The sequence below is a fragment of the Gambusia affinis genome, linkage group LG16 (assembly GCF_019740435.1).
Source record: "Gambusia affinis linkage group LG16, SWU_Gaff_1.0, whole genome shotgun sequence".
NCBI classification, from domain to species: Eukaryota; Metazoa; Chordata; class Actinopteri; order Cyprinodontiformes; family Poeciliidae; genus Gambusia; species Gambusia affinis.
In genome coordinates, this window is record NC_057883.1 from 8,773,987 (window position 1) to 8,791,532 (window position 17,546).

Here is a 17,546-nt window from a genome sequence, read left to right on the forward strand (position 1 = left end):
AGCATCACAACTGGGAGTGGAGCTAGGTCTCTTATTTTTCCCTCTTTTTATTTTACTCTGAAATCCTTTCAGCGGTCATATATCCCTTAATTCATTTTCCTGAAGATGTTGAGAACGCGTCGCCCCATTGTGATTTTTGTCAGTTTTATAAAACTGTGTTTTCTTCGTCGGGTTGAATTTGTTTTCACGGTGGTCGTTTTTTGTCCGTTCGTGTTTGGGTGACTCTGAATCTGCGTCCTCCCTGGATAGTCACTCCTCGCTGCTGCCGCCGCATCATAGGACCCGGAGTCTGACTCACCGTCACCTGCTCCCGATGGAAGTCGTAAAACGTTTTGGATAGTGCCCGATCACGTGAACCATTCGTGTCACCTTTAGGCATGAAAGACTCCAGGTTGATGTCGGTTCTCACTACAAAACAAGAAGTTGTAGCTGTAAGTGCGACTAAAGGAGCAAAAGTCAGTATAGAATTTGATTTTGCTTCTTCCAGAGAAGAACGAGGCTTCTGCTTTAATTTCAATTGTGGTCTAAAAATAAGGAGCTTGTGTGTTTTAATGACTCCTGTTTGACATAAGTAACAGGTCACTTAAGAATTTGTTTTCAGAATCAGATGCGTTCCAAGAATCTAATCTCATCCATATGTTTGAGAAGAAAAACGACTTCAAATAAATGTTTCATCCTATAATTGCGATTTCTTTAACCTTCCGACAGACTTTTACGCAGCGCGCGCGTCAGGTTTTTGGTTTTACGCGTGTCTGCCATTCTCCGTGATGAACGCCGGGGAGAGCGCCTCTAAGGGGCATGAGGACTCCAACTCCCAGGGGGACTTTAGAGAACGCAGGGAGGCCTGGTCCTGTGAATAATCGCGCTGCAGCATGCCCTCCTGGCCCAATGACTCGGAGTGCCTCCCGCGTAACTGCAGCTGGGAGGAGACCTACAACACCACGAGCAGCGCCGACCAGCCCGCGCCTCCGCTCAACTACTACACAATCCCTCTCCTCACGTTCATCACCGTCACCTGCTCGCTGCTGTTTCTGGTTGGAGTGGCCGGGAATGTCATGACCATCCTGGTGGTGAGCAAGTACAGGGATATGCGCACCACCACCAACCTCTACCTGTGCAGCATGGCTGTGTCTGACCTGCTTATTTTCCTTTGCATGCCGCTGGACCTCTACCGCATGTGGAAGTACCGGCCCTGGCGCTTCGGAGACGCGCTCTGCAAACTCTTCCAGTTCGTGTCCGAGTCTTGCACGTACTCAACCATCCTGAACATCACCGCGCTGTCGGTGGAGCGCTACCTGGCCATCTGTTTCCCGCTGCGCGCCAAAGCTCTGGTCACCAAAAGGCGAGTGCGCGCACTGATCTGTGTCCTGTGGACGGTGTCCCTGTTTAGCGCAGGGCCTGTGTTTGTCATGGTAGGAGTGGTGAGGGACAATGTGGAACCACTAAACCTCACGTCCCGGATTAATACGACTGGCTTGCTTCTGGATGTTGGAGACACCCGAGAGTGCAGGATGACGCACTACGCCGTTGAATCAGGCCTGATGGGGGCCATGGTGTGGCTGAGCTCTGTGTTTTTCTTCATGCCAGTGTTCTGTCTGACGGTACTGTACAGTCTCATTGGCCGTCGTCTGTGGCAGAGGCACAGGGAGACGAACATGAGCTCCCGTGTGGCTCACAGAGACAAAAGCAATAGGCAGACCATCAAGATGCTGGGTAAGTTTCAGAATGTATTACATTTACTGTTGTGATTACAGGTGTAAAGAGAAATTAAACTAAATCAAAAATAAATGATCTGTGGTCTATATTGGCAATATGGCTTTTCACCCAGGGCAGCATGGACTGGGTGCAGAACAAGTTCCCCCTCCAAAAACAGTGGTATACATCTTGGAAACTTTCATTAGTGCTGAAAAGTTCATTAATTCCACTAATTCAATGGAAAGCAAGTGAAGCTCATATTGTATAGCTACATGGTATGTTTCAAGTGTTTATTCCTGATTATTCTGATGAAGTATGATGAGTAGAAAACAGTTTTAGTTTGACATAGGTTGATTCTTCTGTTTATTTGTGTAGAGTTATTGTGACTCATTTACTTTCCCTCTTTGCACCTTTGCAGGCCTTATATCCTTTGCTAAATTTTGAGCTCAAGAGTTAAATAAATACCAATTTTCCTCTTCCTTTTGCCTGCCACCTGCCTGCATTTGGCTTCTCCACGAACACACAACGTGACAGTTTTGTGTCCAAAAAAATCATGTGTTGGAATGCTAACTTTGTTTTCTAGCAGCTACTGAAAAGTTGAGTGATAGATAAAGGAGATCAAGTAGCAATGATGGAGAATATTGTGAATCAAAGCTAATTTATGAGTTTGGTATTCAAAAGGCATGAACTGCTGTTTGGGTCAAAGCTTCAGGACCCACCACATGCCAAGTTGGTCTATTTATGGGTCTCTGGAGCCACCCACTAAGATTAAGTCAATTATTAATGGAGCTCATTTAAGAACAGCTGCAGTTACCCAAAGTGATGGCCAGAAACAACAAACAATCAAACATAAAATCAAATTACAAACACAATATAATAAAAAAAATAAATAAAAAAAAACATAAAAGGAAGCCCAAGAATTTGTACAAATATGTTTTAAGAAATTTCTTTAAAATTGTCTAATGTCATTGAGCAACTGGTCCCACAGCTTAGGAGCTCCAACTTAAAAGGACCAGCCAAGACCTTGGGACAACTAAGCTTAAAAGAAAATTAGTGATCTACATTAGATCTAAGTGATCCATAGGTCTCCAGGATCTAGACAGATCCTGTCCATTCAACAATACAACTTTAAATCGTTTCTAAAACGAGAAGGGAGCCGGTGAAGAGAGACGAGCACTGAAGAGGTGCGTTCATGTTTTTTTGTCCAAGTTAAGAGAGCATTCTGTCGCATATGACGACCCCTCCTACTAAAACTGCGATGGAAAACCACCCAAACTGAGCAGAGTTGAGCTGAGATCAGCCGCCCTGTAGCATCGCTGCTAGAATAAGAGGGTCATTAGTAATGATTTGTAGAGTCGTGTTTGCTGGTGTTTTTCCACTGTGTTTCATCAAATCCAGGAACAGAAGAGTAGCTCTTCAGCCAGTGATACATAAACTGTACGCTACATGCGCCTACATTTTTGTAGGGAGACACTTCTGTGTCAGAAAACCTTTTTTAATCAGTGTTATGTAAAATTCAAATTCTCTAAGAAACCAAATTTGAGAAAATGATTCGACACCTTCCCAAACTGGTAAAAGGTGCCAATACCTTCTTGATGACCACAGTATCGCTGTGCCAGGAAACTCTGATCTAAATCCTGCAGAGAAACCTTGGAGGATGTTGAGAGGAAAATGAAAAAGCCAAACTATGCTGGACAGAAGCGTGGGCTTCCTTAACAGAGCCACAAGCTGATCCTAATGTTCATACAAATCGAGTTTTGGGGTTTTCATTTTCTGTGCGCCAAAATCAATGCAGTTAATAGAAATACAAAATCAGCATATTTTGCTCTATGCAGAATAAGTATTTAAAGTTTTATATCTTCAGCTGAAATTGCTAAAATAAATTTAATTTCAATTAGTTAATTAAGAGGTCTGTTGCTTTTGTTCTCACATTTAAAATAATGTTTTTTTAAAAAACTTTTAAGATTGTTTAGTTTTGGTCAAAAACTACTACCTCTATCAAAACTTTCAAAACATATTAGATGGCTGAAAGTAAGTTTTGAACTAAAGTAAAAAAGAAACTCGATTTGAGTGGTGGGTCTAGATGTGGCTGAAATGACACAGCTCAGGACAGGTTGTTCTGTGGGGCAGCACATGCTCTGAAAATAGATACAAACATTTGTCCCTGAACAATTTTCTAATGCTTATTCGCCTTTCCAGGTAATGAGGTCTGAGCGTCCCCCCTCACACAGATGAGGTGTGTAGACAGATGAAAACACGGTCAATAATCTGGTCAATAATCCTGAATTTACTTTGTTAAACTCTTACTCCAAAATGCCATCCTTACTATTTTAACATTGTCTTATATCTGCTATCCTTTTGTCATTATTACTTTTATCCTCACTGACTGCCTCTCTTCTTGCTCTCTCTTCCTCTCTCTCTCTCTCCAAGTGGTGGTCGTGTTGGCCTTCGTTCTGTGCTGGTTGCCCTTCCACGTGGGCCGCTACCTGCATTTCCGCGCCCTGGACGATCCTTCTCCGCTGCTGTCCGTGCTATCCCACTACTGCAGCCTACTGTCTGTCGTGTTCTTCTATCTGAGCGCGGCGATAAATCCGATCCTCTACAACACCATGTCGTGGAAGTACCGGGGTGCGGCAGCGCGCCTGTTCGGCCTGACCGACGGACAGCCGTCCCGGTGCCGCACAGCCAGCACCTTGAAGGGCGACGGCTCAAACGGCTGGACAGAATCCACTGTGAGCTTTTGAACTCAACCGAGTTAAGGAGCCAACCTGGAAGCCATCATTTCTGTCAGAGAGGGGACGATCTCCTAAGACTTGCCTTTATTGAATAAGAGCATGAACCACAAAAAGGCGAAGATGCTTAAACTGAATTATCGCGAAAGCTACACTCTATTTAAACGTTCCGCGACATGTCAGATTCTTTCAGCAAGTGCCATAACATTTGAAAGTGGAGTGTAAAAGACCTTCACACCCTCTGGAAATGCTTCTTGGCCTGAATATGAACTAAAAAGAGGAGCATTTTGTACATATAAACGTAAATATCACACACATCTACAAATGCCTTATACCGTATTCTGGATGACAAAAGGAAGCACTGTAGAATTTTAAAACTCGCCGCATTTCTCTGTACTCCTTCAGAGTGGGGCAGAGGTGCAGATTGTGTGCAAGCGTTTGTGTAACTGTGTAGCAGACTCTTAGTGAGGCAGACTCAGTGTTATCCATATTTCCAAAGACCTGCATGTTGAATTTCCACTCCATGCTTGCGCTGATGCTGCAAACAGGGGTCGCTGGCATTAAAGGGTATTCTGGTGTTTTAGTGCCTGAACAGCAGTGCTTTAATTGTACTTTACATTTTTGGATTGAAAGCTTTGTTTTTTATAGGGATGGGCTGATTAGGACTCGGGGGTCCCTTTTCCAATTTGTTTCCTCGTTTTCTACCCACTCATTGTCATTTCACTCCTTCCTCTATTTTGTAGCCATGCACTAATCGTTTCCCACACAGTGGGTTTTCATCAATCTATGGACTGATTTCCACAAAGTGCAATGGCTGATTTCAAATTCTTTTGAGGCCTCCTGAGTCCTTCCATACTCAAAAGCTGACACAATCTAGTTTTTAAAAGGCTCAGTCTTTTAATCTCACCAGCACTTTGTCTGGTGTCTGTAATATTCTCTGGATTTATGGTAACACGTTGCTGCCCTTCCTCCTGCTGCTCAGCTGGCTGAAATGGAGTAAAACAGTTTTCTGTTGCTCAAATTTGACCGTTTGAAAATATTTCCAGTTGAGCCAACACCTGGACTAAGTAACCAGCTAGTATAAGCAAATAAAAACAAACAAGCTATTAAAGGTATCATAACACCTTTAATAGTCCACATGCAATAGCAGGATTGCAGTGGAATAATTGTTTCTATTTCATCCCTATGACAGACTGGCGACCTGTCCAGGGTGAACCCCGCCTCTCACCCGGAACGTAGCTGGATATAGACACAAGCAACCCTCCCGACCCCATTAGGGACAAGGGTGAACAGAAAATGGATGGATGGATGGATGGATGGAAGGTAATCAACAAAAACAGGAAGATCATGTCATAACTTTCTCTTTTTATTCTACGTGTACAAACCGGCCCCTTGCCTAGATTAGAAGCAAATATCAGACTCTGTCCATTTCCAGGCATCTTTCCACCTTAGATTGGTCATCTGAGGGAAAAAAAAAAAGAATCTGATGAAGCACATGTTTCTTGTTTTCACTAGATTATTATGAAAATAATCATTCTGAACATACTGTTCTAGCGATATTAGTCATATGTTTCACTGCACTGCAAAACACAAATAGCTTGATTTTGTTCTATAAATCAACGTTCTCATATCTATTAGCTAAGCTCACTCTGATTTGTTATTTTGACTCTCTTATAGCTCTTATTTCCTACATGCCCTCTGAATGTGCTGCCAGTTGAATGCAGATGTGTTACCTAAATTTTTCTTGCAGTTGATTTTGGTTAGTGAGCGTTGCACTAATTTTAAAAAACACATGGTATTATATTTTTTTACTGCCTTTTCTTTCTTGTGTTTACTTTTAAGGTTTGTTTCGGCTTTTTTTTCACGACACATTAAGATTTTGCCTTCTCACCACTTCTTCAGGGTTAGTTTTTGAGTAAAATTTACTATTTTAAAATGTGAGCATAAACCATGGTTTGCCTGTTTTCCCTCCAAATTATGTTTATTGCATCACAAATCATCTTGTGTTTCGTATTTTACGTCAGAGTGTGTCAGTTGTACATTTGTTAATAAATGGCATTTTAAAGCATTTGAACTGAAAAAAAAAAAACAAAAGACTTTCTAAGTTTGTTTTACTCTTGTCATTTATCACAGAAGCAGCCTTTGCTTCTATCCCTGCTGCTTTTGAAAGTGAATATTATTAAAAGTAAGAAGTGTGGATTAATTAAGAACCGTGTGCCATGTATTGTATCATCCTTTGGATCAATGAACAACCTGTAAGCCATGGCATTATCCCTGCTTTAGCTTGTAATTAGATGCTTTGGACAGTTTGGTTCTGTGCAGCAGTTAAAATCACCACAGCAGTGCTCTGGATTTAATACGTGGCCTCTTGGCAGTAAGGAATGTATTTCTGCTAAATGAATTTTTGCGACTGTATATACTTTTAACAGGACGATATATTTATTAATGTACTAAATGTATAATGATTAAAAGAAGACAAAAAGTTTTATTTCGTTTTGGTTTTTGAAAAATGTGACAATTTTCTGCTGGTTAATGTATCTGTGTATTAAAAGAAAATGTGGTAAATTAAAAATAAGGGAAACAAGGCTGATTTCTTTTATGTTCCATATCTGTACTTACAGATAACAAATGGAGAAATTTTGCAGCACCTTTTGTTCCTAGTTGTGTGAGATATGGTTTTTTTTAATGATTCCTCCATTGGCCCCCGTTTTACCTCACCGCATGATGCTAACCAGTAATACAACAGCGTGAGGTCTGTCATCTTAGCAGGCATTATGCCTTAGTGACCAAAGGAACTAACACCAGTTTGTTACTCCACATTCCCTTAAAGACCCCAGAGTGGCGGACATCAACAACGGATTAAAGCGTCCCTCATTCAGCAATGAGGTCAACCAGGTAAACAGGAACAAAAGGGAGAATCTGTCAAGGACCCTTCTATTTCATAGGATTAATTAAAGTTTTTTTTTTAAATCTACTTCGGTCTCACCTAAGCAGAACACCTTCCACATGGTTGCTGTGCACCCTAGATGGTATTTCAACAATAGCTTCCTTCTCAAAACTCTTCCATTACGGCCAGATCCATGATGTCATGTCAACAGATTCTCCCACCCGAGTTGTGGATTTCTGAGGCTCCTCCAGAGTTGTAAAAGAATATGGTCATTCCAGTTTATCAAAAAAGAAACATATCATAGGAGTGGATAAAGAATCCCAACAAAAGCAGACTAAAGCAAGGCATTCCATCAATGAGCGAAACGACATGTTGCTTATTGAACACTATTGGCTGGAGGGTAATGATCTAACATCAGAGAAAAGGCAAACAGGGTGAATTGAGTTAGGATTTTTGTCAACAGCGTCGCCGCGTTCCAGAATGTGCATTTTAGAGACTGATGAGCGCCAGCGTGCAGACAAAGATCAGCATTGCAGCTGTGAAATAATACACTCAGTGCAATCACACTCACAAACACACTTGCTTAGAGGCGCTAAAATGCATTTCCTCCAGACCAGGTGTTAAAACTCCTCCACCGTCAGGCCGGCTCAGGCTGAGCAGAAGTATCTCTATCAGTGTTATTGCAGAAACACAGAACAACCAAGTCAGGACTGAATGCTGCAAAGATGAGACGCATAACATACGTATGCAAGTCAAGGCATGTCATGTGGTGATCCACTCTGACAACCAATGACTTTAAAATGTTGTTTATTTTCATGAACAAAATATTGGCCGGCATAAAGAGTTGTGCTGTTTGGTTTGTGTCAGACTGTACGGTGAAAGTAGTAATTGTTTTTATTCTTGATCTTAAAAAGAAAAAATGACCAGACATGATGTGTTGTGTCCATTTTGCCTTTGTGTGTTCTTCAGGTCGCTCCGTAAAATGCAGAGCAACAGGCGTCTGGAACCTTAAATGGAGAAGCTGACTGCAGAATGTTCCATTTTGCATGCAGTGCCGAGGGGCGTGTGTGATTGTCATATTATTTTTAAGAAGAGAACAAAGGCAGGTTCATGCAACCAGACAAGTTGGTTATGTCGTGGTTGTGTTAATAGATTTAGGCACAGGTAAATAATGTGTATTTTTGGTTATTTGTAAATTGATATTAAAGAAAGAAAGAAAGAAAGAGAGAAAGAAAGAAAACGAACGAACGAGATCGCAGATACAAGCGGCCGAAATGGGTTTTCTCCGTAGGATGTCTGGGCTCTCTCTTAGAGATAAGGTGAGAAGAGGGAGGGACTCAGAGTAGAGCCGCTGCTCCTTCACGTCGAGAGGAGCCAGTTGAGGTGGCTCGGGCATCTGGTCAGGATGCCTCCTGGACGCCTCCCTGGGGAGGTGTTCCGGACACGTCCCACCGGGAGGAGGCCCCGGGGAAAACCCAGGACACGCTGGAGGGACTATGTCTCTCGGCTGGCCTGGGAACGCCTTGGGATTCCTCCGGAGGAGCTGGAAGAAGTGGCTGGGGAAAGAGAAGTCTGGGCCTCCCTTCTGAAGCTGCTACCCGACACCCGGATAAAGCGGAAGGAGATGGATGGATGGATGGATGGATGGAAATTGATATTGTGATTGGATACCAAATGATGGAGCTTTTTCTTGTAGGAGGAGCTTCTAGTATAAAGGCCAGAGAGGATTGAGCAGTTTGGGCCTCAGGAGGCACAGTAAGTTTATTTTTGAAAAATAAAATAAAATAAAAACTGTGGTGTGCTTTTGTATTCTGACATGGCTTGTTGTAAACTTCAAATCACACACCTATTGATTATGTGATTGAATTGAAAGAAATCATAAAAAATACTTTTATGCTACAGTTTCTGTTTGTGGTTTTACACTCTGTTCCAAATTATCATGCAAATTGGATTTAAGTGTCATAAAGATTACATTTTTTGTTGTGCTATTAAATTTATAGATGGTATTGTGTGTCAGGGCTCTTTAAATCACTGTAATTTAAAGTAGTTTGTCAGGTGAGCTCAATTAAAGGAAATTTACTTAAGAAGGATGTTCCACATTATTAAGCAGGCCACAGGTTTCAAGCAATATGGGAAAGAGAAAGGATTTCTCTAATGACGAAAATCATCAGATAGTGTAGTGCCGTATGACAAGATATGAAAACATTAGATATTTAACAAAAACTGAAGCGTTATTATTGTACTGTGAAGAGATTTGTGGCTGATTCAGAACAAAGATGGGTTTGTGCAGATAAAGGCAGAATGAGGAAGGTTTCTCTTAGACAAATTCATTGAATTAAGCGAGCAGCTGTTAAAATGCCCTTACAAAGCAGCAAACAGTTATTTGAAGCTGCTGGTGCCTCTGAAACCTCAAGGTGGAGGATCCTCAAGAGGATTGCGGTGCATGAACCTACTATTGGGCCCCTAACCAGAGCTCACAAGCAGAAACAGTCGCAGTGGGCCCAGCCATACATGAAGATTAATTTTCAAACAGACTTGTTCACTGATGACTGCTGTGCAACCCTAGATGGTCCAGATGGACACAGTAGTGGATTGGTGGTGGATGGCCACCGCGTCCCAACATGGCTGTGACGTCAACAAGGAGTTGGTGGAGTCATTTTTTGGATGAATATTTTTGCAAGGCACCAGAAGCTACACTTAATTGCATGGAAGCATAGTGTATAGGAGTTGGAATCAGTATCAACAGGAAACAAAAATAAATGCAATGAAAGTCAGAAAAAATTAAAACATTTATTGGGCATAAATATATTATATATACGCTACCGATACAGTTACGTCTTACATACATAGGGTAGTATTTGCAAAAATCTATACATTAAAATTGATATGGCAGTTTCTTTTTATATAATGCATATGAAATTGTCTAACATTTACAATACAAGAAACAAAAATGCATGAACTTCTTTTTTTATGCTTTTTTCTTTGTGTCAAATCGTAGACCATGACAACATTGGAATGTTTGCTCTAAAATTGTGAGGTAAAAATATCTTTTTTTGTCTTTTATTTGTATTTGCTTCAGAAAATAGTTAAATACCTGTGAGTCTCTGTCAAATTGCCAAATCTCTCAGTCAAAAACCTCCACTTACTGTAAAATGTACATTTAAAAAACATATATAAAATAAAAGTAAAAAGTAATAAAAACTGATCAGAAGGCACAGACGTGGGGTTGCTGGGCTAAAACATTGTCTCTTATTCTGGACATAGCCACAAAATGTGCAGGACTGACAGGGGCAGGGGGAATCATGGGGTGAGTGGGTCTCTTAAAAGCTAAACAGCATTTGGAAAAACAAACAAACCAAAAAAAAAAAAAAAAAAAAAAAAAAAAAAGAATAATAAAGCCCATAAAGGGATATACAAAACCAGAATCATCAGATTGTTTAATTCTAGGATAACTGGCCTGCTGGCGACAGAAGGACACCTCTGCTCTTGCACGGGGGTTTTAAGGCTCAAAGAGGGAAATTAAAGGGGGTTAATAAAGACAAGAAAACTCACGTCGACCAGTCAATTAATATGCAACAGTCTAGGCAGACACACAATGAGCATATCTGGCAAAGGCACGGTACCCCTCATGAAGTGTACTTTCCTCTGAGCGGTAGATTGCATTCTGCTGGGAGCACAGTGCCATGCTCCAGTAATGTCACAGTGATGCCAACGGGAGGATAATGCCAATGGACGTAACAGTAAGCGTTGGCAGTAGTGTTTTTCTCTTTCTCGAAATAGAGCAAAGGATCCGTTGCCTCCCACTCATAACCTCGTCATGTCAAATGCTCGTCATAAAAAAAGTGCTTCAACTCTTGTTAGTCATAATGTGTTTACCATTTTTACTCTATAACTCTATAGATATCTCTGTATATTATCTCTTAGAAAAACACTGGATAAAAAAAAATAGAAAAAGAAAACAAAGAAGAATAAAACTCTACCGATACACCAGCAACTAACCTGATAAGAAATGATCATATTACTTTTGTTGACATTTTAGGCCACGGGTCAATTCGCCCCTTTGGCTAATTCATGCCTCTGTTTGAAAACTATTTTACCATTTTTGCACCCATCTAATTAGACTGCTGCAAATCTGTCCATTTTTTGTTGTCGTAAATTGCAAAGATAAAAGATTATAGAAATGCTTCAGTTTGACAAATAATTAAACATTTTTATTACAGTGGCTCTTAAAGGTGTACACATCCACAGGTTTATAATCTATATCATGTACTATTCAACTGGGTATAAAAGGTGCCATAAACTGGTTATGTAATTCACACCGGCTTTCGATTATAGTGCATTATTTACTCATTAGCATCTTTTTGCAAAGATGCATGGTTTGAAGAGCGTTTATAAAAGATCAAAATGACCTGATTGTACGCAAGTATAATTTAGGAGTTCGGGACAAAGGTTTATATATATATATATATATATATCCTAGCACGATTAAGAAATTTTCTGCTGAAAGCTTAAGACAATGGCAATTGTCTAAAAACCAGTTCTTTCTCCAAAATGATTGAAAAGACAAGAAATAAAATTCTCAGTTGGCCAGTGCGGATCCCATGAAACCAGCACCACCAGTGGATAAGCTGGAGGACTAATTGAGCTCAATCTCTGACAACAGTCTCTTGGCTACCGAGTCGAGACACAAGAAAAGATTATTTTCTTCCAATGAAAAGTTCCAGTTGCAGCTAAGCTAAACTTGCGTCAGATGAAACCAAACATGACGTTTTAGACAATTTCAAAAGACACGGTTGGCACAAAAAAAAAAAAAAAAAAAAAAACTACAGTGAAATACGGTGGTGACAGCATGATGCCATGGAGTTACTTTCTTTCAGCTGAGATTTTCATCAAGGTAGGTGAAATTGTGAACAGCTTTTAACACAACTTGGCTCTAACTTCAGGCGTCTACTGAAGATACAGGGGAGTCTCAGAATCCTCATCACAGTGGGTCCTAGCATACATCTAAGGGAAGAAAATTAAAGCTATAAAACGACCAAACTAAGTCCAGATCTGCTTTGCTGCTAGACATAGAATTGTATTATTTCAAGAGAGAGCACACATATACAACCTCGTTATTCAACCTTTATATGTAGTTTTTAGCCCCTCACATTTTTCAGATGAATCACCTGGGATACATTTCACATTATACATAAAAACAATTGATAGATGCACCACTAAAGTACAAACCCCAGGAATTCTAACAGGGTTCTGTACACTTTTGAGAGCCACTGTAATATCTAAAATTTTAGTGTTAACTCTATTCCCATTTACTAAAACTTTAACGCGATTCAGGTTTTGGCCAACCGACTGTTAGAAAACACGACAGGTTAGGACCCTCTGATTAAAGAAAAATAGTTAAATGTCTTCTTTATATAAAGATGTTGTTTATTGAAGTTATAAACCTACATTTCCTTCCACAAGATTATCAGTAGAATCTAGAAAATTTCTTTAAATTGTAGATTGACAAGTGATAGGACAGTGCGTTCAATGGCACCAATTCACACAGAAAATGTGGAGTCGAAAACAACCAAACATGCAAAGGTACGAAACGGCGGACGGGCGAAATAACCAGCACCCATTGTCATCTGCCTGAAATCGTCATGATTGTTTTTTTCTTTTGTTTTCTTTCAATTTAAATGTGAAATTAGCTTTCAAAAATATTTCTACAAAGTACGGGGTCTTGACATTTCTTAAATGGCACAATTTAGCTTTATAAAACACAATAAAAAAACATTATGTAAAAAAAAAAAAAAAAAAGCGTAATCACAGATCAAGTTAATGTTTTGTTCCATTTCAGAGAGCAATACTAAATAATAGTTGTAATGGTGTGCTGTTACAGAAGAACATCACAGAACCCTCAAGACGGCTGCAATATCTAGAGATCAATAAAAATGCTGCACTTTGGCATTAAAAACTGTAAAATAAGATATCAGAAGCTTAAATATAACACTATTCAGAACAGAAAAAAAAAAGCCAAAGGCAGAAATATTCATCCCCATACGAAGGAACTTGAAGTGACACTATGGTCTGGCTTGCTACATGTGTCTCTAAGCGTTACAGAAACCCATCGGCATTTGGTTACATGTCTGAAACGGTAATGCATGAACTGATGAGCAAGAGAAATACTTAAAGGGTTACTGAGATAAGGAATGCTGGCCTTAATCATACAATCTAACATACATCCATAAAAAAAAACATGCTACAAGAAAAAAATTAGTATATAACTACACTTGTCTCTTAATCTTTAAACAATAAATAAATGAAGATTGCACTGTAATTGGCATGTAAAGTACTGTATGCAAATATATAGTATAAATAAAACCTAGAAAAGGACTCTACCTTGACTTTCCCATCAACTTTGGCAAAGATTTTTTTTTTCTGAGCTAGTAAACCGCTTTGCTTACTGACACATACGAAGCAAGGCACAGCGAGGACAGAGGGTGAGATGCAGCGTCAAGAGGGAAGAAGAAGGAGGAAGGAAGGAAAAGGATGGTCAATATGAAGATGATGATGACCGCTATGGGGACGACGGGAATAGATCTCCCCCTCTGTAAGGCCTTATCCCTGAGGTACGTTACAGGCTGCCACTCAGAGCTAATCAAAACCTCTGCCTCCCGTCCGGTCTCGCCACCAAGCTCCAACCCAGCTGAAGTAGGCATGTCTCACATTAATAATGCAGATCTGGGTGACTTCTTTGGACTACAGAAGATAAACACGGTTTGTACCTTGGCTTTGATGTAAAAGATTTACTGGGAGGAGCAGACATGTGGCGGGACACAGAGGTCGGGGGGTGGGGGGCGTTTCGTATGTCACAATGCCCTGTTCTGCTGAGCTGTGTCCTGTCCAAGGCTTTGTTTGGTTAGTGAAGATTAGTTCAAGTCCTCAGAGATCATGTCTGTCTGAATAGAGATCACAGACTTGCTACCGCTCTGATTACATGTCAATAAAGCACCTTTTAATAGAGAAAGAGTAAGAGATGTGGGGGAAGCACAGAGACAGGATGGATCGAAAGCAGGCGAGAAGTAAGCAGAGCCAAACATAAGGGGGATTAAGCAGAAATATTCAGGAGATGCAAAAAGAGGGGAAGAGTCTTTAAATGTATTGATTCACAGACGTGCTACAAGGAGGAACAGCTTCAGAGTTTGTGCTAAACGTCTGGCGAACAAAGCGCAAGCTAACTTCTAACAGCTTTTCCCAGTTTACAAATGCATTTTGTAGAGAAGGTCGCCGCCACACTGCTAGCACCTCTTATCCCAAAATCGTGTTCCAGATAAAGAGGTTGAAGTTATTACATCTGAGAAGGTAGAACCCGCTAGGGTCTTACAAAGGATCAAACATGTGCTGGGCCAACTCCTTCCTAAGAAAAGCAACAGGTGATTGCGATCCCAGCCTGTTTTCTTGGAGTCAACAAATGCCCAACATAAGGTCCAGATTCTGACCAAAGAGTGGTATTTAAAGAAATGCTGAGGTCCTGTCCAAAGATTAGAAGCAGTTGATACCTTACTTAAAGTCTCTTGGCACGTAGATTTAGCATAAATTCAGCGTAGGTGGTCCCGGAGGCGGGAGCTAACAGCAAGACCAACGAAGGATAGACTTGCATGAATTTCTACCTCTTAAAACAACTCCAGTCTAAAAATAAAAATGCAAGTGTTTGATGGGAACACGATCTGTTAACCTTTAAACTTGAGATAAACTTTATACAAATGCAATGAATTTTGCAGAGGAGGACAAGTTTGGAGGCAGTGCGCCATTGATTATCTTCCTGTGCGGAACACAAGATCAAAAGGTTTAAAGTATATGCATAAAGGCAGGTAGTGCAAAACTGAATGAAATACTGTTCGATTAGCTCAGAAAAAATTTGTAACTTTTTACTTCACTATGAATTTCTGTCTGGTAGTTAATGTTTTGTTTTCAGCGTCAGTTTCTCAGAGTAAGACAAATGGCAGCACATCACCTTCTACCTCACAGAAAATAAACGATGGCTTTTTGTGAAACGAGAATAAGCGGCTCCATATTTCTCATTAAAATAAGTCCACCATGTTGGAGCTATTTTAGTTTAAACACCACTCAACTATCATGAAGACACTGGTGTCCTCTTGGACCCACTGACTTGCATGTAGATATTTTGAGGGTGGCAGTCAGAGTTAAGCGAATAAAACCCCTGATATGAAGGTGAGTGCTTTTGACTCGAGTCCCTATATCTATATTTGTGATTCTTGTTTTGAAATAAGACTGAAAATAGTTATTGAGGTCGGGTCGTTTAAGAAAGATGACCAATGTCAAGGTAGCTGCCAATACTTTAAGAAGTCCTGTCACTTCCGAATTGTTTGTATGACAATATTTTGGGTTTCCAGTAGAAAAAGGAAACAATTATAGGGAATTTCAAAATAATCTGTAAGCATAGAGGGAATACTGCTTCTGTCTAAATGTTAGTCATGAAGCTAAAGCTAACATTTTTGAGACTAGCAAACTGCAACACATGGATGGGCTAAACTTGAACAAATTATTTTACTCTGGTCAAATATTCCTTAAAACATAGTATGCAATGTGTCAGGACTTCAGTTTGTCAAAACAAAGAAACATATATATTTCAAATCTCTTGTCTTGTTTAGTTTTAATCATTTTGCCATCCCGTCTTATGAGCCAATGACATCGTCACATATTTAATGCCTTTTTAATTTTTATTTGAAAAGCATTTGAATAAAACTCTTTTATGCTTTCCAGACCAGAGTTGTTTTGAAAACAGCAGAAGCCCGCTTCAGTCTTGGCCCCTCCTAGACTAGTCATTAGTTTCTGCCTCGGAAACCAACTAATCTGGATTCATACTACATGGAAACGCCAAGACAGTTATCTGCTGTAAGAAAAATTTGAACTGCCTATAAATTTTAACAGAACCTAACTAAACATTTTAACTATCCCTTTTAGCGCAAATTGCTAATCTGACCTCAGAGCCTCTACTTTTGAGCACCTAGTTCACTCCTTCCCCTCTTTTACATTTCAACCTTACTTTGCCATCACATTTCACACTGAAATACACGTTTTTCCATTCTTTCTCTCAGACACCATGAAATCACAGGATAGCAGCGTCTAACCCCACAAACGGATTGCATCACTTTGGTAGCTGAATGTGCGAGTGATTGAATGGCAAAAGCTGAGCAGATATGACTGTCGTCTTCAAAATGGAAATTAGTTTTTTTCTCATTGTCCTTGCAAATGTCTAGTTTCGTATGCATGTATGGTTATATACAGAGGTTCACATGTGCAAGTGTGTGTTTTGGTCAGGCTATTGTTTGTCCTGACCGACAGCCTGCAGAGAAGAGACAACTGAATAAGTAGGAAAAGCTACAGGCCTACATTTGAATATGGCTGAATGAATACAGACCGCAGTGAACAAAAAGTAAGGCAATGACGGCAGAGAAATATATATGTTTTCTACTGAATATGTAGACATATAAAATAAAAATAAAAAACATGCAAGTCAGTATGAGGAGCAAGTGTTTCGCTCACACTTATTTTAAGGCTTGATTATCAGTTTTCTTTCCCAACTGAGGTACAGCCAAGATGAAGCTTCCCTCAACAGAAATCCTTAACAAAAGAGACAAACACGACAGAGGTGTAGAAGAAAATGACACCAAAACGGGTAAAGGGAGAAGAAATATAGAGAAGCCTGAATCAATGCTTTGACTGCAAAAAATAAAAATGTTTTTTTGATTTTTTTTTTTAAATCGACATACATAGCCTTAAAAGTACATCTCAAGTGTTTTGATTTCATTCTGTTCTTTCATAGACATTTGTAAAAGTTCATTTCTGTGATTTATTCTTTTGATTTCACTTTCTATCCTATAGTTAAAAATTCCCTCACTTCATAAAGAAGTACTGTAGCAGGCAGGCGATGAGGATGGACAGGCCGGCGAACATGCACACGATCAGCGCCGCGAAGCGCTCATCGCTCGAGATCAGACCCGCCCCCTTGCCCGTTTCCAAAGCACTATGATCTCCCGACGACGCCGACTCCTGGCGGCGCAGCGTGAACAGGGAGGAGGGGCTCAGCGGCCCGCACAGCTCCTGGTGCGTGTCCCGGCACTGGCGGCAGGCGCCGACGCGGAAACGATAGTCTGTGTTTGCCTGAAGACTGGAAACTTGGAATGAACCTTCGTCTCCCTTAAAAATCTGTGGGAAAAAGAAGAGAA

The 17,546-nt window shown here is 40.3% G+C and overlaps 2 protein-coding genes across 4 annotated transcripts in view; one reads left to right on the plus strand and one right to left on the minus strand.

Annotated features, from left to right (window-relative positions):
- ghsra (growth hormone secretagogue receptor a) lies at positions 1–6,521 on the plus strand. The gene is made up of 2 exons (XM_044143678.1): positions 1–1,713; positions 4,126–6,521. The coding sequence occupies exons 1-2, from the start codon at positions 873–875 to the stop codon at positions 4,437–4,439; spliced, it is 1,155 nt and encodes a 384-aa protein (XP_043999613.1). The 5' UTR covers positions 1–872; the 3' UTR covers positions 4,440–6,521.
- A 3,564-nt stretch (positions 6,522–10,085) lies between these two features.
- fndc3ba (fibronectin type III domain containing 3Ba) overlaps positions 10,086–17,546 on the minus strand; it is a 113,681-nt gene continuing 106,220 nt past the window's right edge. For all 3 annotated transcript variants that reach the window (XM_044142490.1, XM_044142492.1, XM_044142491.1), the window contains exon 27: positions 10,086–17,526. In XM_044142490.1, coding sequence (XP_043998425.1) covers positions 17,215–17,526 — 312 coding nt within the window. In that variant the 3' untranslated portion in view covers positions 10,086–17,214. The remainder of the gene's footprint in view (positions 17,527–17,546) is intronic.

Excerpts from the sequence above, each read along its gene's own strand:
- ghsra (XM_044143678.1), top strand. The coding sequence starts at position 873 with ATGCCCTCCTGGCCCAATGACTCGGAGTGCCTCCCGCGTAACTGCAGC. Across the intron at positions 1,714-4,125 it reads GCAGACCATCAAGATGCTGG|TGGTGGTCGTGTTGGCCTTC; the intron begins GTAAGTTTCAGA and ends TCTCTCTCCAAG.